Source organism: Rissa tridactyla, chromosome 1 (assembly GCF_028500815.1).
Source record: "Rissa tridactyla isolate bRisTri1 chromosome 1, bRisTri1.patW.cur.20221130, whole genome shotgun sequence".
In the NCBI taxonomy this organism is placed as follows: Eukaryota; Metazoa; Chordata; class Aves; order Charadriiformes; family Laridae; genus Rissa; species Rissa tridactyla.
Window position 1 is genome coordinate 150,657,179 of NC_071466.1, and position 22,759 is coordinate 150,679,937.

At 45.0% G+C, this 22,759-nt stretch overlaps 3 protein-coding genes across 4 annotated transcripts in view; 1 reads left to right on the forward strand and 2 right to left on the reverse strand.

The window, feature by feature from the left end:
* Window positions 1-2,356, reverse strand: part of LOC128906582 (tubulin alpha-4 chain-like) — an 8,304-nt gene extending 5,948 nt beyond the window's left edge. Inside the window, exon 1 of one of the 2 annotated variants that reach the window (XM_054194022.1) lies at window positions 2,221-2,356. The gene's annotated coding sequence lies outside the window, so the exon portion shown is untranslated. The remainder of the gene's footprint in view (window positions 1-2,220) is intronic. The other variant, XM_054194011.1, reaches the window with a different exon arrangement.
* On the reverse strand, window positions 169-6,450 carry PEX26 (peroxisomal biogenesis factor 26). The gene is made up of 5 exons (XM_054194048.1): window positions 6,070-6,450; window positions 5,417-5,557; window positions 4,720-5,033; window positions 3,843-3,989; window positions 169-3,079 (listed from the first exon to the last, which is right to left on the reverse strand). Exons 1-5 carry the CDS (start codon window positions 6,234-6,236, stop codon window positions 2,976-2,978), a joined length of 873 nt encoding a protein of 290 aa, XP_054050023.1. The 5' UTR covers window positions 6,237-6,450; the 3' UTR covers window positions 169-2,975.
* A 1,932-nt stretch (window positions 6,451-8,382) lies between these two features.
* MICAL3 (microtubule associated monooxygenase, calponin and LIM domain containing 3) overlaps window positions 8,383-22,759 on the forward strand; it is a 197,286-nt gene continuing 182,909 nt past the window's right edge. Inside the window, exon 1 of the mRNA XM_054189482.1 lies at window positions 8,383-8,400. The gene's annotated coding sequence lies outside the window, so the exon portion shown is untranslated. The remainder of the gene's footprint in view (window positions 8,401-22,759) is intronic.

Below are 22,759 nucleotides of genomic sequence, written 5' to 3' on the forward strand. Positions count from 1 at the left end.
AAAAGCAGAAATAGAATTTCCTGCTGTATCTGGCGTTACTAGCAGAAAGTTCACATAGACATGGCACACACACATTCTCTCTGACAGGCTTAAACAGTAGGATCCCCATGGCTGTGTCTTTTCTCTCCAACATATAATGAGAGCACAGAAAAAAAACACAGCTGGAAATAAATTCCAGGTCCTTTATTCTTGGTAGTACTGGTCTTGGCCATCCCAACGTACACTTACATATTCAAAAAAAAAAAAATACCTATATGCTGGATGTTTCACGGAAAGTAATTACCACTCTCTGAACTCCTATGAAAATGCAGGCTTACACCCTTCTGACATCATCAGTTGATTAGATCTCATCAGATTCACACTGAACAAGTCCTCTACTTAATTCAAATATGCCTGTACAACAAGGACACATAGTGAAACATTTCTGCAAATTGAGAACTGTAGAGTATCAATACATTAAATGCAAAAGTTTTCATATATTTAATCACAGCACAAATAAGCAGCTCTACAAAGAGATAAATCAGTAGTCACTTTATTGTGAAAATTAAATATTGCAGTTTTAGTATTAATTGCACAAAAACCCTGACGGCTTGCTTCTGCCTTCTTGCCCTCTCATGATGAATTAAATACAATACAAATGCAAAATCAGTAGTACTCAAAAAAAAAAAAAAAAGGGAAGATTACCAACCTGCGCTTAAAATCAAGTTGAATGTTAAAGTCCTGGTAAATGAGTGGCTATGACATTTAACAGCATTCTAAACATGATGTATGGCGTGCTCAGACCACTGGTCCCAACCTCCAAAATTGCGTCTCTGCCATTTAACTAACAGTGTTAATAGACAACTAGAGCAAAAATTGGTTGTTACCTAAACAGTCAATTTGGTGAGAATCTGGCCTGGCTTTTTTTTTTTTTTTTTTTTTTTTGCTTTTTCATTAACTGGCTTACAAAGTACTTAAAGTGAGGCCTTGCAAAGTAGGGGGCCAGTAGATACCACCTAGTCATATCTTCAAAGAGCTCAAGTCCAGGCAGAGCCTCCATATTTGATTCTACTTGTTTTCGCATCAACTGTTGGTTGCGGAGTTGTAACTACACTTTATAGTTGGATTACAAGAATCATCCAGCGGTATCAAAAGCAGGCCTTCGTTATGTGTGCAGAGTATGTAAGAAATAACTTTTTAATATGGTGAAGCATTACATGCTACTTAGCCTGGTGTAAAGTCCTAGCAGAGAAAAAAACACTGGGGAGGGATATGGGATTGTTTTGGTTTTTTTACTAAGACAACTAAGCAAGGTCATTGCTGCATTCAGATATGACCTGCCTCAGTTTATCTGACACTAGTATTGGAGTGTTTCTCGATTGGGATAATCCAAGAAGAACCAGACACAGAACTGTTTTCAAAGTGGCCCAGGAGACAACAAAGCAACAGATCACACATAGTTTAAAGACACCAACAGGCTGCTTTCCTTGTTAATAGAAATAGCCACCACCTCACGGTATGGTGACTGCTAGAGACAAAGGAACAACTTGAAGAGGACTACTGTTCCACTGTGATCTCTGTTGGCTACTTTTCACAGGTCTGGCGTGTTGGATAGGATTTGCCTTCACCAAAAAGGCTGCTTTGTTCAATATTTTGTAGTTTGGGATGACGTCAGCCAGCCTGCATCATTTTGACACAAATGCTGGGATGGCGACCTACTTGTTTGCCACAAAGGCTCCTTACTTTTAACTTGTCTCTCCAGCACACAACAGTTTTCTCCAGTGGAAGCAATATTTAAGTAGGCCAGTGCTCTCCCCCTTGGAATTTACCTTTTGTCAATTGACAATAGGAAGATGGATGGAGAAGAAATGAATGTTCTACCCATAACCTCCAATTTCTTCCCCGAGTGGCCAGAAATGGGGTCAGTCTGGTGACAGATCTTCCACACAGACAATTTTCTTGCCACGGATCCGGGGAAGGTTTGAGGATCTCAGAGAAATACCTCTTTCTACCTGTTAATGCATGTTTGTTCTGAATAATAAAGCATTGCTAAATGGCTGCCTCATAAACCAGGACTTTAGATATTGGGAGATGGGGGAGGGTGGATTCTACATACAGAGTCTTTTTGACACCTACATAAAAAAAGCAAGAGGTAGGGAAAGAGTAAAACAATGCAACAACTTCAGTTGTTCAACTAGACAATAATATATAGTTTTAAAAAAAAAAAATCTATTTCCTTACCACCACATGCTCTTAAAAATTACTATGCATCAGGCAAGCACAGAGTGCTGTAATTTGCATTTAAGACGAGAAAGTGCAGCACAAGAGTCTTTGTGGCCCACCACCTTGGCTTTCTGACTTAAATATGACTAAAATCAAGAGCGCCTATGTAAGGAGGCATCAGTCACAAGAGAAACCATGGCCTTCAAAACGCAATAGTCTTCATTTTCTCCAGTGTTTTTCTTCCACATGCTTGTTCTAAATCCCATGCTGCAGGAACTGGGCTTTTCAGATGTCTTCAGGCAAAGCAGAACATTCCCCTAATTACTGGTACATCATTGCCTTTTACAGTCATGCCTCCAGGAACACTATTTCACTTCTTCAGAAAACTGCCCAGCATTTGCAAGGATGAAACTTTCTTCTGTAGTTCATATCTGGCTATGCAACTCTCACTGAAGAACTACATCCAAAGCAAAGTGTTTGAAAATGAGGATTCTTATTCAGTTGTAAATTATAGAAGGAGTGGCTTTACCCTGGTGTTGGACAGAACGGTGCTGTAGAGTCAAGCAAAACGTCAGGAATACTTGGCCCGGTTTCAAAATTCATACAACACAATTCCCCGTCTGAAGAAACTAAGGTGTCGCCACACAGGAGTTCACAGGTGGTCATCTCAATTAGGACACTGACTTCAACAGACCTTGAAGAGCCTGATAACATCCTTAAGCTGACAGTTTTACAGCAGCAGAGAAAAAAACGCATTCTGTGATGGAATACACTTAGTCTTGAATTGGAGGCCTATGGATTGGAGAAAATACAGCTGCCCAAGCCTGTCGGAAGAGCTGGACCAGTTTGTAAATGAATGGCAGTGATGTGGGAGAAGCTGTAGAACAAAACAGAAAGCAAGAGAGCCTTTCATTATAAAAGGTAAACACTAAGATACACTAAACATATTAAGACAGAACTAATCCCAACTAGAGTTAACCAAAATCTAGTTGTCTTAACTTCCTTCTGTTCGGTTCAGTACTTGAGCCTTCACTCAGGACACTGCTCCCATCCCTAGCAAGCCTTCTTCAGTATTTTCCAATGCACTATGTGCAGAATAGCTCTGGAGCACCTGCCACCCAGCAGAAGGGGAAACACCCATCCCCTCCACACCCCAGCTGCCACCTCTATGTCACGGGACCAGCCCATTCTTCAGCGACAGCAGCAGCCACCGCTAATGAAACTCCAGCATAAGCAGATCAAATGCACAACTACGTTGCTGCCCTGGGCAACTCTCTGCTTCCCTGACAGGACAGCCTGCCAGGCAATCACTCTTCCAGGAGACATTCATCTCGTAGCACCTCAAGTTGACTGAGGCAGAGGCCGAGTCTCGGACAGCTCAGCCTGCCTCTCACAGTCTGTTGGAAAGAGCTGAGGGTGGAAAAATTGTTTTCAGAAAACTGGGTTTTGTAGAGCTACATCTTTCTACATGGATTGTAACTGGAAACATTAGAAACAAGCCTAACAGTAAGTTCCTAGTCACACAGTTTTTGTGGCTCCCAAAGACGAGACATCTACACAGACCAAACCTATTAAAAGCAACTATTTTCTTCCCTGTAACCATAATGGAATTTAAAAAATTGGAAATCTTAATCCTGTACCTGGGTCTAATCTCACCACCACCAGGTACAGCAGAAAAGTAGCCAAGAGCATCTTTTTGTAAGGGAGTAAGTAGAAGTGGCTTGACATGGACCTCAGCGCTCTACGTAATAACGTCAACATGGTCAAGAGCTTTTGGGACAGAACACCTAAAATACAAGAACAGAAAGGCTGTTAGGGCAAAAAGTAAAGTAAAAATAATAATCACACAGATACAGATAATAAGTAACTAAGATACTAAAGTAAGACTGTTCCTAGTTTGATTGCACAAGAGTTGTGTTGGGTGGCAGTTTTTTTATAATAGGGACTGAAGAAACAGTACAATTTTGTAACACAATTCGTTATACCTTTTCTTTTATGCATCTACTTTAGTATAATATGATCTTATACCACAGTAGTGCCAGCTTCTCTCCTGGGATATCACATCAAGTGATTTACAGTTCTGGAGGAAAAGTAGTACTTTAAATGCCAGACATGCATTATCCTACCTGCACTCAACTGTAAATGGAAACAAGGCAGAGCATACACAGAAACAACAAAATGTACCCTTAAGGGATTGCTAGGTAGTTTTAGTTTCCCTTTTGTACCTTTAAAAAAACAAACAAACAAACAAAAAAACCCCAACACATTTATTCTGAAGTGCTTCTGAATCTGGAAAATAATTCTCGTCTATTGACATCAGCAGAGACTAAATATGCTTTGTAATTGTCAGCAAATGGATCAACTAAGTCTTCCATTTCTTTCTGAAATACACAACAGGACTTCCTTGTGGCTGGTTTGTCACGTAGTTAATACTTGCTACCCTTAGTAAGGGACTAACTAACTCAAAATAAAATTATAAAAAAGAAGAGGAGCACAAACAAGAGAGGGAAAGCCTACCCAAAACAGTTTCTGTTGTTGCATCTGGCTGCTCTTCAGCAGCCAAGCGCATCTCTTCCTGTTGAGTCCACTGACATCGGCTTTCACAAATGGTCCCGAGAAATGCTAGCTGCTGCTCACTATCAAAAACATCACAGCTGCGTACAAGCTCTTCTGCCCCTTCAAACCGGCCAAGTGGAAGCAACACATGCAACAGATAGAGCTCCAGCAACGAACTGTACTCGGGGAGGTTCTTATTGCTTTGGTCTCTCAGCCAGCTACTGCCAACCTCCAGCATTACCTGGGGCTCTCTGACTTTGCTGTATAACAGGATACTGAAATACAAGAAAGAAATATTAGAAAACACTAACTCTTTGTAAAAGTTAAGATGACTGACAATTACTACCCACAAGCAGCTATCATGAAGGCACATATCAGGGTCTACACCTGAAACGCAGATTTCCAAGGCGGACAATAGGTGCAGACTCTGATGTTACTTTCTCAGCATCACCCCTTTTGTATGTTCTCACCATGATGCAATCGGCTGGCCTGCAGGCATGCTCCAACACACAGGGGTCAAGAACAGGCCTGTCCCAGGTTCCGCTTTCATCCTCACACCACACAAAGTGAAAATATCACGCAATATTCAAGTCTGGCCTGCTATTAAACCTAACACACGCAAGCCCTGTGTATCTGACAGCCACAGACAGAAACTCACCACAGCTCCAGAACTTTTGGAGGCAGATGTTCAGGGATGTGGTAATACTGCAGGACCCAAGACAGAACTTCTCTCCACCGGTTCATCTCAGCCAGTGCCTGAATCCCCACAACACAAAGGGAGCATTTCACTTCTGCAGAACTGGTAATGGAGAGACATTTAAATAAGCACTTCTGACAACCACGTTTCCCCTTGCATCCCTTCCAGCAGCCTAGCCTAGGTACTCTGCAGTTCTCCAACAGTTGCCTCCCCTCCTTTCCCTCTCCCCATCTCCAATAAAAAGGCAAATTAATCCCCCGAGAAAATGGACTAAGTCTGTATCTCCAGGAAGATGCAGGGAAAGCTCCTCAGTGCGTCCCGCTTCCCTCAAACACACACAGATCCCTTCAGACAAAACATGGAAATACAGACAGGCCTTATCAAACAGCAGCCAAAGCAAGGGCCATCGGTGCTACTACCATTCATACAGATAATATTTATATTCGAACCTAAGAGATTCCTAACCCCTCGCCAAAAAAACCCACCGGTTTATTAAACCCCTAAAGCCCTATGTTTAAAAAAATAAAGTCACAAACTGGGCAGACGGGGCCTGCAGTCAGGAGCCAGCCTGACGCAGAGGCCTCTTCCCTGCATCGCCCTGTCCCCGCTCGCACCTCTCGGGGCCGGGGCCGGTCCCGGGGCCCAGGCTGTCACAGCCGGCCTCACACCTCTCCACGGCAGCGGCGAAGTCCCGGTGCAGCACCAGCAGGTCCGCCGCCTCCTCCAGCAGCGAGGCCGCCTGAGCCGAGACCGGGGCCCAGGCCAGCGGCTCGCTCCTCATGGCGGCGGGAGGGCTACCGGGAGGGCTGCTGCCGCCCTCCCCGCGCCCCACCGCCCGCCGCCGGCCCGGCTCCGGCTCCAGCGCCACCACCGCCCCCGCGGGGCTGGGCTCCGCTCAGGCAGGCAGCGGCAGTCACGGAGCCTCTCGCAGCCCCAGAAGGCGGTGAGAGAGCCCGCCACCGCCTCCCGGCAGCGGAAGGGCCGCCCCGGCGGCCATCTTCTCCCCGCCCCGCGGGCCGGCGGGACTTGTAGTCTAGCGGCGGCCTGCGGGAGCAGGGGATCAACGGCCGCCGGGGCGAGGAGCCGGGGCGGCGGCTCCTCGGCTTCCCCGGGAGGGAGGCCATCCCGCCCGCTGCCGGCAGGGCAGCGCTGTCTCTGCGGGGATCAGTGGTGGAAAGCGGGGTCGCCGGGGGCCCTCCGAGCGGCTGCGGCCGCCGGCTGTGGGGCCACGACGCTGTGCCGGCGGTCGGTGCCGGTCCCTGTCAAAAACCCCTTCAGTTTCTCACTCGTGTGGTTGCCGAGGGGAAGCGGCTAAGCCGACGTTCTCCGCCCCGCCTGCCCTCCTTAGCAGGCGACCCAGAGCCTCGCAGCGGCCGCTGCTGTTCTCTGCCGCGGCCGCCGGGCGTCAGCCCAGCCCCGAGCGTGTCCCTGCCCCTGCCGCAGCAGCCGGCCCCGCAGGAGGCCGCTTTGGGGCCAGGCATCACGTCTGCAGTCCCGCGGCTTTCCCACGGGCAGCGGGAGAAGGGTTTTGGAGTGGGTGGTAAAGGCAGAGCGCTCCCGCTTTAGGCAGGCGGGGTCCCAGAGGTGGGTGATGGGTGCCTTCCTCTCCTGGCCTCCTCTTCCTCAGTCACCCCCAGCCCGTGGTTTTACAGAATCACAGAATGGTTTGCATTGGAACTGGCCTTAAAGATCATCTAGTTCCAAGCCCCCTGCCATGGGCAGGGACACCTCCCACTAGACCAGGCTGCTCAAAGCCCCATCCAGCCTGGCCTTGAACACTCCCAGGGATGGGGCATCCACAGCTTCCCTGGGCAACCTGTTCCAGTGCCTCACCACTCTCACAGTAATGAATTTCTTCCTGATACCAAATCTAAGTCTACCCTCTTCCAGTGTAAAACTGTTACCCCTCATCCTATCACTACACGCCCTGATAAAAGGGTCCCTCCCCATCTCTCCTGTAGGCCGCCCTTTAGGTACGGGAAGGCTGCTGTAAGGTCTCCCCAGAGCCTTCTCTTCTCCAGGCTCAACAACCCCAACTCTCACAGCCTGTCTTCACAGGAAAGGTGTTCCAGCCCCCTGATCATCTTCGTGTCCCCGCACACTTTTAAGCACATTACGCAGTTAAAGGAACCAGAGTTCAGGCGTAATAACAGCGTCTCCATCAGTACCCTGCAGGCAATGATTCACATTCTTCTTTAGTTGTTATTTAAAAACAATAGGGTGTCTTGGTTACAAGGTAATTATGGCAGTCAGTACAAACTCTCTTTGAAAATGAATCTCTACAGGACATGCGATTCTTACGTATTTTGTAATGCTGACTCCCCTACTATGATTATATAATTAAAAAAATAAAATATGCTATGCAGAACATGTTAAAATGTGAAGCACATCTTTTAAAGGGGCATTTCTATGGCATTTCAGCATTGGAAGCAGGGAAGAAAGCATGGAGAGTACAATTAAAAACTCGATCATAACTCTCTTTTTATAGGTAGCTGTTTCCAGGAGGCAGGACCGCGCACCAGCCCCTGACGGTAGCAACAGAAGCACTCTACAGCAGCAGCTTTTGCACAACAGTGCACCCGAGGGGTTTACACACTGTGCCCTTAACTGTGGAAGAAGTTCCTGGAGGATCCAGGCTGGTTAAGACAAAAGCACAGCAGTGCAGAAACATTGAAAAAGGAGGGGCCCAGCAGCTATGCAAAGGCAGAGGTAAAGGCGTTTCAGACTTCTGTTTGTGTTGCTCAGCGCTTGCAATTTGGAAAACAACATTCCTTTTTGGGAACTACAAGTCCCAAAGTGCACTGTGGGAAGAACATGCCTGGTACCAGCTAGTGCCCAGCACAAATTCCCAAATATGGATAAGGAATCAATTTTGAAAAAGACTCACACTGGCTGGATACTCCCCACTGAGACTCAGGAAAGGAGCGAGGCAGCACAAAACCAAGGTGAGTTTGCAATATACAATGATATAGTTCAATAATTTCTTTCACGGGGAGCAGACAAGTATATTCTGTCCCTCAGAAGGGTAGCACAGCATTGTACTGGTGATGTTGGATTTGGCTGCTGCAGTGACGGAGGTGACTTTTGAAAGAGGGGACTGTTGTTTCAGGTGGGGAAGTGAGCAGCAGGAGCAGCTGCTGCAGAGTGAGTCAGATCCTGTTTCCTTGCAGATGCTCCTTATTAATAAAGGCCTATGGAAAGATACGCAAGCTGCAATGCTCGTGTGGTTATGTTAGAGGCAGGGAAAGGTCAGGGAGAGGTAGGGGTTGCTCTAAACAGATCTGTATGAGTTGCATTGTGGTTGTTTCAGAAGCCAAGGTGGAACAAGCAGCTTTGTAATAACAATAATTGTAGGTGAAATTAGTTTCTCTGTAAGGCATGGTAGAATGTTTTTGTACTTCACCCCTCTTCCTAGAGGGGACAGTGTGGTGCCTTGAAGGCCAAACTTCTTGCAGCTCCCTGACCTGCAAATAACAGTAACTCAGTTACAGGATTGTTTAACTTCAGGCCAGGAACAATTGCCTATTTTATTGGCAATTTATTAACAAGCAAAATTAAATCATTCCAAAATAGAATCATCTTAGTGGAGAGGAGCAATGCTCTAGCTCCAGACTTGGGCATGTGCATAGCCTCGGAGGTTGACTTGGCCGCGAGCAACATCGTCTCCTGCCTCTGTTTCTCTCCCCGGCAGTCAGGCATATTCCTTGTGCAGCCCAGATGCAGCGTGTGGACTGTCTTCTGCTGGGTGACGTCAAGCGCAGCTGGTCAGCCTGATCCGTCATCCCAGCACCCTCCTCCTACTATGTAGGGTCATGGAGCAGCAGAGTCGGCAGGGCACAGTGCTGCGAATGTAGGAGGTGCAGCCCAGCCCTGGAGAGGAGCCTGGGGCCATTTGGGCTGGTGAACTGTCACATGGACGCTCATTGCCAAATAGGAATGATGCTGTTTTTCCATCTTTCCTTAAATGCGAACAGCTTAAACTGTTTTTAAATCTGAAAGAGTCACCCTTGTACGTGAATTGGCGTACACTGCAGGGCTATACCGCTACATAAACACTGGAGGAAATCAGTGTGTTTGCCTGTGCTGCTGAATAACCATTTCTAGTAACCAGAAAAGCTGAAGTTAAGCAAACTTACTGCCAGTGACAGGTACTAAGAGGGACCATCGCAGTGGATTTTGTGTCCCAGGTAGGATGTTGATGTCCAGCTCCTTGCCTTGTATCTGAAATCAATGATTTTTTTTTGCTGCTGTCATCCTGATTTTCCTATGGGAAAAGTGAGTTTCAGAGGGGTCTTGTTTGTGTCTGTATCAGCTGTGGATTCACAGGTTCCCTTCCTCCCTCTCCTGCCAGGCAGTTCAAGGAGAGTTTTGAGTTACAGGCACCTGTAACAAGGCCTCCTGAGGTAAATCGCCTCAAGTATTAATCCAGATCTGACCAGCACACGGTCACAGGGCCAGAGAGCTGGCAATCAGTCTTTTCTGTAGTCTCTTCTGTGTCAGTAGGCTGTTAATATGAGATTAGCAGCATTAGGGAGACTTTGAGCTAGAACAGTGAGGCCCTATGATTTGATTTGAAGAGAAAGAAACCCTCTTACACCAGTATAAAAACAAACAGAAGAGCTGGAAATTATAAAAGGCATTATAAACACAACTGAGGAAAGGATAGTTTATAGGAAAGATATAAAGTTTTGTAGTACATCGTAGCTTATCAGCAACTCTTTAATAAAGCTATGAGGTCCCAGTGTGCAGCGCTCTGTCGTTATCACCACGTGCTTTTGTTGGGTCTGGCTAGACCATGACATGCTGGAATGGCTGTAATTTGCTTGTCATTTCCATCAGCAGTACATCCCTATTCAACATGAAGATAGCTGGCTACAGATCTCTTCAATTAGCCCAGATTCAGGGCTCCCCTTGCTCCTGGCAGGCAGTCCTCAGAGTCCCTCGGTTGGGTGAAGGTGCACGCTTTCTGGCTGTGCATTGAACAGATGGCCGATCTTGATGCTGCGCTTGCTTATCTCACTGAGCATGGTGGCACAGAATCAAACCTATTTTGTTGTTTCAAAAATAGAACTGGTAAGAGGAGACTCACCTGATTTTGAGACCCCCTGCTGATGTCCCTAGTTACTGTATTAAAAGCAGTCACCTCTTATTTTGGCCACATGAAAACCCATATAACCAACAGGCAAGGACAGTGGAAGGCAGAAAAGGCAACTACAGGGGTTGTCACAGCCACAGTCTAACTGGGGGAGAATCATAAAAGTATGAGCAAATCCCTGTTTTAACCTTCATCACAGACGCACAAACACTGTGTAAGGTGTAAACGCTGGAAAAAGGGAAACTGGAATCACAGAGCTGTTTTCACAACTTGTCGAAACTTGAGGAGTTTTACTCAGATAATGGCAAAAGCCTTCCAAAACAAAGGGCAATTTTAAGTTGATTAAGCCGCTTTCTTTGCTCCATATCAAACAAAATACCAGCCTTGGCAAGGCAGCAGTCAAAGAATAACAGCTGTTAGTTTTGATTTCATTGTTACTGTTATAATAGTAATAATTAGTGCTGGGTGGGGCATTTCATAGCTTTAAGGTGACTAATTTGGTTAAAGGCCTCAGGCATCTTCTTTTCTGCAACCAGTTATTATCTGTGAGAAAATACTAAGGCCTGTCATCACTGTAGGTCAATCAAATCCTGTTTGCCTAGCACTGCATCTCTTTGCTCACTGATTTAGGGTTGCAAGCCCTTCTAATAGTTAATACCTCTTCTCAGAGCCCCACCTGACAAAATCAGTTGTCATCCATTAATCTCCACCTTTCCTCTTTTTCAAAAGCAAATGTGCTCTCATGTTTGGGAGAAGTGCTTGGCAGGATGAGTCCTGAAAGTATTTGTACCATAAAGCAAATGAGGCGATTTGAGAAAATACGTTTCTTCTCATTTTTAACCTAGCTTCCTAAATTCTCAGTACTTCTTTTTTCAGCGTTTGTCAGACATCTGTCCCTCATTCTGAATGCACGTTTACTGCAATCTCCTGTTAATTATCGCCACAAACAGTCAATGTGTGTTCTGCATCTTGAATTGGAAATCGCAGAAAATGTTGCAGAAGTTAACAAACCCTTTTGCATCTCAGGCTGCCGGTCCTGGCTCTTACTTGGCCAGGTTTTGTGATACGCACAAAAGCTGTGATGAGAGCTCATTTTAGGAAAGCCAGCAGTGATGCAGAGTTGTGTGGTAGTGGTGCCTGAGACTTGGAGAGGACCCACTGGGAAGGGTTTATTTGCTGATGCAACCTTTGTGTCTTGCGTTTTACGGTGAGCGTACCCCGGTGTGCCCCTCTGGCAGGAGGATTGCAGTGGGCAGGGCTCCCCTGCTTGCCATTTCACTACCAAACTTGATACAGTAATTAAGAAGCTATTGCTTTTTTTATTAATTTGCCTCTGAGCTTATTTATGTAGTCAATGAAAGTGCAGCACATCTCTTTTGGGGAGGATTTCTCCCTTCCTTTTGAAGACCTGTATGCTGTTTTAGGGGCTTATTGATTTGAGAGATATGCTTATAGTTTGTGTAAAATCGATGTCTCAAGCAGTGTATTGGCCCCTGTTTCTCTGACAAGCCGATGTTCTCTTTTTCTCCATTCCTCCCTTACTTGCTGCTCCTTCTCATCTTTCTCAGCAATACCAGATGCAGACAACGGTAGGATTAGGTGTCTAATTAGTTTATGTAGCCTTAGACATACATGTTTACTTCTTGGCACTGGGGGAAGGGCAGCCCATGAGGAATCTAACCCTTGTCTCTCAGTAAGGTTTTCAGCTTTGAGAGCAGTCTGAGCCCGGGCAGGCTGAATAGGCAGGCCAAAATTTTCTAGACATGTTTTCGTTCCAAATGCCTGTTCACAGAGGAAGTTGAAAACTCAATCCGTATTACCAAATCTGAAATAATTTCTCATTTAGGGTTAGATCCAAACTGGTTATTTCCAAAAAAATGACTCAATGTAGACAGCCTGAAAGAACTTGCTTGAAACATTACGGAAAAGCTAATAAACTGTAATTAATATCTTTTGGAACTCTACTGTAGATCAGGCAAGTTGTATTTTAAATATTCTTTGTTTATCAAAGTGGATTTTAAGCTGTAACTCTCCCTTCTCCCACTGCAGTCGTCCTTCAGCAGATGTAGCCAGGGGAATTCAGCATGGCATTCCCACAGTAACTTACTCTCGCCCCAGATCAACACTGGCTCATCTGGAGAGCAGTAATGCAACGGCTTGTGTTAGTGCTTGGCAGTCACTTTGCCACAAAGTCAGCATCTGCTTCTAAACCACCACCGAGAAGGGTTTGGACTAAGGTGGCTTGCTGGCTTTGCACTGAAGTGCTTGCGAGATCTTTTCCAGCATTTACAGTATGAGAATGACCTCGCGGTGGGGATGAGGGTGTTGGGGAGCAGAAAGAGCAGGGGACAAGTTGTGGGGCCAAGGGTGAGGCCAGGGCAGGCAGGAGCAGTGTCCTCCCTGACCGGGGTGCAGTTGCACCCAGAGGACCTGAGCAGGGTGGGCAGCATTGGGTGCCGATAACAGGTTTCACCAACCGCACCAGACAAGGTGAGGTGAGTAATTAGGTTCAGGGTCCATCCTGGGAGTCCAGTCAGGAGCAGCAGGAAGCAGGACTACAACTTAAGTCCAATGTCCACCCAGGAGACAGAGAGAGGGCCACAGACTCGCACAGCTACAATGTAGCTTGGGGCAGGTCTGTGTGCCAAGGATGGGGCTTAAGTGGAGCCCCCCTCCCCAGGACCACTGGGCAGAAGGTGCAGGGTGGTCTCAAGGGAGGTTGGGCAGGGCTGTTAAGGTCTATTAGTGCCACTGGAGGGGGGTCCAGATGATGACTTCTTACGTTGCTCCAGGTGTTGCTAAGATGATTAAAGAACTCTGTAATGTAGTAATTTTTTTAAAAAACAATTTGACTAATTAATAGACTTGCACAAGCATCTTGATTTAGCTAAAAATTAAAAGTTTCTTGGATAGGTACATTTCAAGCATTAAAATTATCCCATGTCATCTTGGATGTAGAGTTTATCGACTAGAGATTGCTTCCTATAAAATTTTTCTCTCTCTGAACACCAGCTTCTCTTTGCATAAGACAGAGATAATAATTTCATTGTCTCTCCTACCTGGCAGGAGGCTTATGAGTTTTGTAGTTTAAGTTGCATTTATGAAGTGTTCTGACTTATCCGGATGGAAAGAAATGGACTGCTGTAAAGTAAAGGAGCAATAGTACACTGCCGCTGTATACACTATCAAAATAAAATCACTTAAGACCCAAGTAATGGGAAAGAGGTTTATGTATAAACTTTGATGAGACCTTTGAGGATGGAAAATGGGGTGGCTTCTGCCAGAGATTGGAAACTTAATTTTTGCACTCGGGGATAGATAGCATCTGCCCTCACGTTTCTTGTTAGGTGTATTTGTGAGGAAGCACTGTATATTTGTGACGGTGGTAGGCAGAGGAAGATGAGAGCTGCATGCTGGTGGGTCAGGCTGGCACTAGGAATACAACCAAGCCATGAGGGTGGAGGTCACTGTAAACATGAGGGAAGGTTAAGAGAAAGAGGGGGATGAGGAGGTCATGGTAAGTTTGAAAGGGAGAGTGGATGGACAGACATGACTGATGATAACTCTGGCGACTGGAAACAGAACCTTAAATAGCTCAGATTTGTTGTTTGTATTCAAGAACACTTGTCCATGACAGGAGTCAGCATCCGTCTTTCTGTGTCAAATTAAGCAGCAGTTAACATTCCCCATGCCCTGTGAGCTGCCGGAACAATAGGTCTATTCTAAGCTCCCCTTGCAAGACTGTTTCATGCCAAAAGGTGTGTTCACCATAAGAAATTCAATACTAGAAAGACACTCGGGATAATTTTGGGAGATAGAATCAGTGCATGTTAAATCCCCAAAGGAGCTGACTCTCAAAATAATCTTAGCAGGAAAGCATGCTTTGTAAATCATTACCAAAAGTTAGGCTGAAAGCATTAAAACACTTTGCATAATATGCACAGAGTTTCTGCCTTGATCTTCCAAGTCCCTGTTGTTTATTTTCTGAAGCTTGCTATGATAAAACGGGTTCTCTGGTCTTGCTATTCATGTGACAGTTGAAGATTCAGACTGGTCAGAAATAGGACAATCGTGGGACTAAATCTCTAGAGTTGCCTGAATCATAGGGTTAAAAGAGGACTGTGAAGTACTTAATAGGCTGCCTACACATTCCTCAGCAAGTCAGAGGTTAACAAAGGACTTCATTCTTTGAAAAGATAATTGAGGCTGAAAACAAGTCAACCATCCCACAACTAAGCCGTGGAGATCATCAGTTTTTGTGAACAATAGCTGATGATGTTCAGGATTCAGTGAGTTAAGTGGTTAATCCTATACAGAAAGCTGCATCCATAATGGAATTTAAACGGGGGGGAATCCACCCAATTCGACCCCTAGAGAATTGCTTCCCCCTGTTACGCTGATGGATATGTCTATAAATATCATGGTAGCCATCAGCAGATAACATCTCGCAGAGCTGAAAAGCCTCTCCCTATTAAACGATACATTGATCTCCATGAAACAGCAGTAGCCTGGGTTAATGAGCCACAGAAACCAATCCCCCTGCTCTCGCACAGCGACTGTAGCCAAAGAGAAGGAAGACACATATATTGTTTCCTTGTTGATATAGTGAAAAAAGGTCAAAACTCTCATATATTGTTTCTTCCTGCTGCCCAGTCTTCTGCACAAGGCTGGTCCTTACATTCTGTATTGAGCACTTGGGCAGCATCTCATCAGTCTTTCACTGCAATTTGTTCCAAACTTATCGTTGGCTGTTTATATGCATCAGAGAAAGACGTCAGTCAGGACAGTTAGGGCAAATCTGCCTTTGCAATTTTCTTCGCATACAGCAGTACCCTCCGCAGTGACAGAGAACACACCGGCAGGTTTGTGTACCTTCTCCAGCACAGGTACTAATGGGTGGCAGACAGACAAACTTCAGCAACCCCTTCTGTTCATCCTCACCTTTTTGTGTCACTTTTGTGGTTTTAGCAAAAAAGCGCTCACTGTCCTGTTTGTTTTTTTTTTTTTAAAGCTCAAAATCTTAAGGTTTTTAAGCCTATTGTGTTATAATGAGCCTGACTCGTGATTTTCTACTTTCTTGGTACTGCATATATGTTAACATGCACACACACAGAGTAGTACATAAACTTAAACCCCTGTATTTGAATTCTCCGTGCTGCCTGTATAATGCCTCCATGTTTGTATGTGCATACAAGTCCCAGGACAAGCCTGCCACCTTTCTGGTGCTTTAACTAGCTCTTCTGGGGTTTATAGATGCCAGTCACCAATGACTTAAACCACATTAAGTGGCTCTGATTTCTCTTGTATTTTCTGTATGTTTCTTTTCTGGGTTGTCCATTTGTTTCCCTTTGCTTTTCTTCCTTCATTTTGTTCTCTGGTTCTTCGCTGCTCACTTGCTGGCTGACTTAACTGCAAATCGTATCGTTTCTCAGCACTGGGGACTGTGACTGGTAGTTGCGCTGGGCAAACCCTGGACATCACTGTGGGATTTACGAGGAAAACTTGCAACAGACACATTGCATGGCCACCCTGGCTGGCAGCCGGTGCGCATAGCAGTCTTCTTCCAGAGCTGATAAGGGCCAAGACAAGAAGGATTAGAAGTAAGTAGGGCTTCATAGTTCCCCCAAAACCATGCCCATAACCATGCCCATAACTCCTTATAATGTGAGGATACAGAAGGAAGGGGGATTGTGAGGGCAGATTGATTACCACACTTTCTTCTCTTCTTTCCCTTCTCTGCATGGACATTTCTGCTTAGAAATAGTTCTATGCTTCTCTAGCAGTGACCTAGGCAAGGAAGAAAGAAACATCTCTGGCTGGAGAGCTGCCTGGCAGAAAAGGACCTGGGGGTTCTAATTGACAGGCGGCTGAACATGAGCCAGCAGTGTGCCCAGGTGTCCAAGAAAGCCAATGCCATCCTGGCTTGTATTAGAAATAGTGTGACCAGCAGAAGTAGGGAGGTGATTGTCCCCCTGTACTCAGCACTGGTGAGGCCACGCCTTGAGTATTGTGTCCAGTTCTGGGCACCTCAATATGAGAGAGATATCGAGGTGCTGGAGCGAGTGCAGAGGAGGGCAACGAAGCTGGTGAAGGGCCTGGAGAATAAACTTTATAAGGAGTGATTGAAGGAGCAGGGACTGTTTACTTTGAGGAAGAGGAGGCTGAGGGGAGACCTCATCGCTCTCTACAACTACTTGAAAGGACATTGTAGAGAGGTTGGTGCTGGTTGCTTCTCACAGTAATTAGCAATAGAACAAGAGGGAATGGGTTCAAGCTGCAGCAGGGTAGGTTTAGGCTGGACATTAGGAAAAAATTCTTCACAGAAAGAGTGGCCAGACACTGGAATAGGTTGCCCAGGGAGGTGGTGGAGACACCATCCCTGAATATGTTTAAGACTCATTTAGATGTGGTGTTAAGGGATATGGTGTAGGGGAGAACTTTGTAGAGTGCAGTTGATGGTTGGACTCGATGATCCCAAGGGTCTTTTCCAACGTAAATGATTCTGTGATTCTATGATTCTATGATTACAGGGACTTTATTTCTGGACTTGTCCTTTGCTGCTTTGGTGTCTCTGAGTGCGAGACGGTCTTTTGCTTCTGAGACCCTAGAAGGAGTTAAAGTAAACTGGAACATGAGAGAAGGATCATGAGATTCACCAGCTCAGCCTGCCCCGGTTGCGCTCACAGTTGGGTCTGCCGAGTTCAGGGACTCAAAGAAATGAGCTGTCATTACCTCTGAAGAGCCAACGCAATGAGAGAAAATGATTCTGCTCTGTTTTCAGCAGTATCAACAAAATTGTTTACCAAGTTCCAAAGACTTCTATTTTTGGCATCCCTGTGGCCTGTTTTGGCCTGTTGAATATTACTTATGAGTAAGAAGAAAAGAACTTGACTCTCAATTACAAAGCAGAATTTGTATGGCTGACAGTTAAAGAATAAAAAAGCAAACCCACTATTTTGTAAATTTACCTCACAGGATCTGGAGAGATGATAACTACAGAGCCCACTGATTTCAATTGGAGGGATACATCCTGGTTTTTAAAGTCACATCTCTGGTCTCTCAAAACAACCAGAACTTGAGACACCCAAAATCAACGCTTGTACATCTAGTTGCAAAAGGCCTGCTCAGAGTCATACAAGAGTGTGGAGAAGCCGGGAAGTGGCCTCAAACCCTTTTCAGGAGAGTGAGATTTCTGCCACAGACAAGCCTCCTCTTTGTCCTTGGAGGCCACGTTAACCATGACTCTACTGTAATCTGTGCTCACCCCTGTGTCATCAAGAGGGCCCTGGTTAGGTTTCCTAAAAGAAGGGCAGAATTGCAGATATTTCCAGGCCTCGGCTGGGAAACCGATCTCCTTTTGGGAGCAGCTGCAAACCACCCTTGGTTTCTGCTGACGTATTAAGCGAGGGGAGCCTCTGTCCTCACAGCTGTGCAGATGCAGGCAGGGCATAGGTGCAGTGAGGCTGGAGTCTGAGGGCGAGGTAAAAATGCTGTTAAGTGGATAATGGGGCGCAAGGTCTTCACTGCGAATTCTGGTTTCATAAAAGTACATGCGAGGATGCCAGGAAAGCTACATATTCTTGAAACAGCCACAGGAGGATGGTGCGGCTGAATGCGTAACTTGGGCTAGAAATAATAGCCATGGTAACACTGGCCACTGCCTATGAAAGGGAATATGAAAAGGAATAGGAAGAGCCCAGAGAGCAACAACGGTGAAATAAATAGTAGCCTAATAAACAATTCATGCCAAGGATTTATTCAGTGCTTTACTTATTCAAAGCACTGTGCGAAACATTAGCTGATTAACCTTAATTAATCATTCAGGTAATTAAATGGAAGTGGAATGAAAATGGTTAGAGGAAGTTTGGAGTATGAAGGCTTCCTGAAATCATTAAACGATTTTGCTGTCTTTGATGGAAGGAAGAATTTCTTCCTTTAGGGTTTAAATGTGCTCGCAGTGTGGGTGTTATTGCAGTTTTAATAACCACCTGCTTAATTCCCTGGGATGGGAGATTACATGCAGCACAGCCAAAGGTTTCTTGTTTGTTTGAGTAACTCTGGCAGTTATATGGGCCTAACCAAAATGAGAAGTATCACCAGCTCTGTGTTTCAGGGTACAGAATGATGACCAGCTTCAGGAAGAAGTCTTGTTCCTTTGACCTCTCACCAGCAGGATGGATTGGTTAGCATTTGGCATTGCCGGGAGATAGGTTACAGCATGACCTATTGCTTTAACTTAAGCAGGAGGGAAAGATGAAGCTGTTCTGTCATTCGATGTAGAGGAATCGCTGAATTGAGTATGGCAAAAGACACTGAGAATGCTGCAAGTGAAAGCTAATTATTTTTATGGACTAATTCGTTCCCTTGCAGTAAGAAGATAGGATTCTTTGGCAGAGAATCAGTGCAACTGATTCCTGGATGTGTCATATTTAGGTTTGTATTATCACCTGCTGCCCACACTTACGTAGCAGAAACTCCTGAGAGAACCTGTGAAAAGATGCATTTTTAGGCAGCTGGCCTGAATCACCGCTTTGCTGATGAACCCCTTAAGCTGCTGGAAGAAGACCTGTTTCATGCCTGGCCAGTATAACCACAGACCAAGCATGTAGCTCTGTTTTCCTAAATTCAAAGACTGACTTAACCATACTATGTACGTCAGGTTTTCAATTTACCTGCAACCTGAGAACTCCCGTCTTCAGCAGGCACAATACAAGCAGTTGGTGCTGCAGACTAAAGCCAACAGCCTTCAAGAAAGCCGTGATTTAATAGACTGCTAATTGCTCTGATACCTTTGCTACCCTCCTTCAAAAAGATTACAAAAGCCTGTGTTTCCTTCTGACCTGGGACACTGTCACTGTAAGCAATGAAAGCTATCAGACTTCTCTTTTTTTCTCTCCCTTTTCCGCTGTTTAGTTCCCCAGGGGACAGGAGATCCTGGCAGCTAGATCTACCCCAGGCTTTTGCCTTTTGTTTTCCTGTACTTTTCTCTTGGCACAATTCAGAAGTTTTCAGTGTTGTGCTTCCACAATCACATGCTAGAATATTTGCACAGCTGTCTGATGACAGAAAAGGGGGAAGAAAGAAAATCCACTCTTCGGTTATTTGAAAAGTTAAAACAAACAAACCAACAAACAAAAAACACCAACGAAGCAGAGTTTAACACGAGTTAATCATATAAATTATTCATATCATATAAATTCTTTGCTCTTGTACAGCAGCATCCTCTTTCACCTTGCCTGGTTTCCCCCATGTCCTTCACCTTCCTCTTCTCGGACGTATAAACTCACGTTTTCATGCTTCTCTTAAAACACCCGTGGGTTAAAATGCCTGTGGGACTCCATAGCCCACCTGTGTGCACGCACTTCAGCATATTCCTGGTGTACAGAAATAGGACCAACTCCTACAAGCTATAATCAGGCATTCTTTAGGCAAATCTCAGGCTGAAGTCAGTGGAAGTTTTGGCAGAAGGACGACAAAACTAATTACATTCCTCCCCCAAGTATATATATTGGATGGTGATGAGAGATGAGAAAATACTGCCTAGAAAGAAAGTCCATTAATAAATGAGAAGTAGATGTGGGGAAGAACGGTTGATTGAATTATTTATAATGCAGTTATAAAATTGCTGAGTTGCTGAGCTTTCCAGAAACCCATCAATAACAGGCATGGCCACAGCAGCAGTTAATAGGAGTCCAGACAAGCAGGAGCAAGGATCTCCATGAAAATCAGGTGTGGAAATATTGTGAAAAAAATGTAGCATAACCAAATCATTTAGCACAGCACATATTTTAGTGTGGTGATGGCTGTCTAATAGCCTTGAGAACTGGTTATGAATTAATTTTTCCAGCGGTGCAATAAAGAATTTAAAGCAAAAACTGAACAAATGTAGGCCCATCTTGTAAAAATAGAAAAACAGCATAGGCACTTCCTAACAAGGCTAACTATAGATCAGAGTAAAAAAAAAAAATTAAATGCATGTTTAAAAAAAAAACGGATAGTGATACTTAGAGCAAAAATGAACCTCGATGTTTGAAAGAACCAGTCTTGTCACAGATTTTTGTTTTGGTCGGAATTACCTTATTAGTGACTGATGACACTAGAGCAGATTGACTGCATTAGACCCTTTGGTGCAACGAGTGGAAGATTCAACTTTTCAAATCTTCACTGGCTACAAGAGGGAAAAGTGAAAAGGCCAACAAGCTCTTTTTCATCTTTGACATCTGTAATTCACATGCATAGACTGCACTCCCACTACAAACAATCCGCTCCCTTCCTACACATATAAACACACACTCCCTGTCTTTATCCTGCTCTTGGACCACACACGCATTTCTGTCCACTTTCTGCCCTTTGCATCAGCCAGCCTCCTCCCTTGGACGCATGAACACCTCCTCTGAAGTAACTCCTCAATTAAAGGTGTGTTTTCCCCCCTGGTCCACCAGGTTTGGGGTTTTTTAAGGCTTCCTTGCTGTCCTCAGTCACGAGCTCCAGACAAAGCCTTCCTTTTTGTGAGGGTACTTCACAACCATGAATGTGGTCTGGACGTTTATGGACAAAGGAACATTCATGTTCCCGCTCCTGTTGCCTCTTAATCATTAGGAAGAATGAATGTGCTGTGCCTTTAGCCTTCCAGCTCAGTTTATGAAATCTATGTTCTCCTGTGGATGTACGTTTAGGGTAGCTCTCTTTTGTTTCTGGTTGAGACTGAAGTGTGCAGGCACAGGGATGTACTCTCCCTGTACTGGTCTGGATACAGCACTCGGAATGTCGTTTCCAGCCCTTTAGCCTCCGAAACTCTCTGTTTGGGAAATTAGCCTGATGAGGTGACTGATGAGAAATTGCTGCTTATTAGCTGCTGTCATTTTTATACCCTCTTCCATAAGTAATGGTACAGCAGCCCTCGTGATCCCATTAAATAGCTCTAGCTAGTGCTCCGACTGCGGGAAGATAAAGCTGCAAATGGAAAAGGCTCCGCAGTGCTGCAGGCCAAGCCCAGCCACCTCTTCTCCCCTGCGTTCCTCTGCTGCTTTCGTACCCCCTGTCAGCACAGCATTATTCCCTCTCAGGATTGTCTTCTTCAGGGGACAGCTTCATTTTGATTGCTTCATGCAATCAAACCCGGAGGCACCAAGTCTTTTCCACTAAGCCAACCGTAAAAATGTCTGGGGGAAGGGGGTGCGTGTATGTCAGCAAAACAGATATATTTAATTATATGTACTAACTAGCATTTTCCCTATGTAAGATTAAGCGTGCAGTACAGTTTCTGATCGTGTTCCATTCTCATTTAAGATTACCAAAGAAGCAGCCGTAAAATGCCCATGATAACGTGGCTTTTTATAACATGCCTTCATATTTTTAGTAACCTCGTATCCTCGTGGAGCAGACGCTCGTAACTCTGGGTGTACTCAGAACTAGTTTTGAACAAGCCACTAAGCCACCATAGAAGGAGGTGTGTGTGGGGATGCTGTTAAAGTCCAGCATCTTCAACGTGAAGGCTCCAGACTTCCTGAGACCAGTCTTAAATGGGCTTACCTGCTTTGCAGAGATGCTTCTGCACTGCCAAATCCAGCAGCATTGTCATGGCCATCACGGCATTTGGTGGTGTTCTCCAAATCTCACATTTTAGAATCACATAAGCATAGGAGAAATGGAAGTTTTTTCCTAAGCCAAAATGAAATTATAGTCCTTGTAGTATGTTGGAGAAAAGCTGGAAAACTGAGTTTGAAGACAGAGGCAAAGACAAGTAAAAAGACTTGAACTGTTATGGTTTTTAACGTCTGAGACTTTTTTTAGCCCACTCACAGTTTTTTGAATCTGGTTCAAGACTTTTTAACCCTTCTGGCTGATACTGCTGTTCTGAGCTAGTCCCATCTCTGCTGCTTCAGATTATAGTGGGGCAAAAACATACTTAATCCCCTGTCATGACAGGATCTTTAATATTTGGATTTTGGTATCTGGAGGCCCGTCCCTACCCAGCAAGTTGTGATGAGCCACCATCAGAGAAAGCTCAAACAACTTGAGTTAGAAGTGAGGATAGGAAAGTTAGTCAAGAAAAAAAAAGCGTGGTTTTTACTTCTGTGTGGTTTTTTTTGTCTGTACCACCTATGTGCACACAGAGCTGTGTTTGTTACTGGTGTCCTGAGAGAGGAAATCCATTACCTTAAAAGAAGCACTTGGCATTGGGATAGAATAATAAGGAAAGTAACAAA

Coding starts and splice junctions, on each gene's coding strand:
- PEX26 (XM_054194048.1), bottom strand. CDS start 6,236: ATGAGGAGCGAGCCGCTGGCCTGGGCCCCGGTCTCGGCTCAGGCGGCC. Junction 5,034..5,416: donor CCAAAAGTTCTGGAGCTGTG/GTGAGTTTCTGT, acceptor CTTGTATTTCAG/TATCCTGTTATACAGCAAAG. Junction 3,990..4,719: donor AACAACAGAAACTGTTTTGG/GTAGGCTTTCCC, acceptor CTTGTATTTTAG/GTGTTCTGTCCCAAAAGCTC.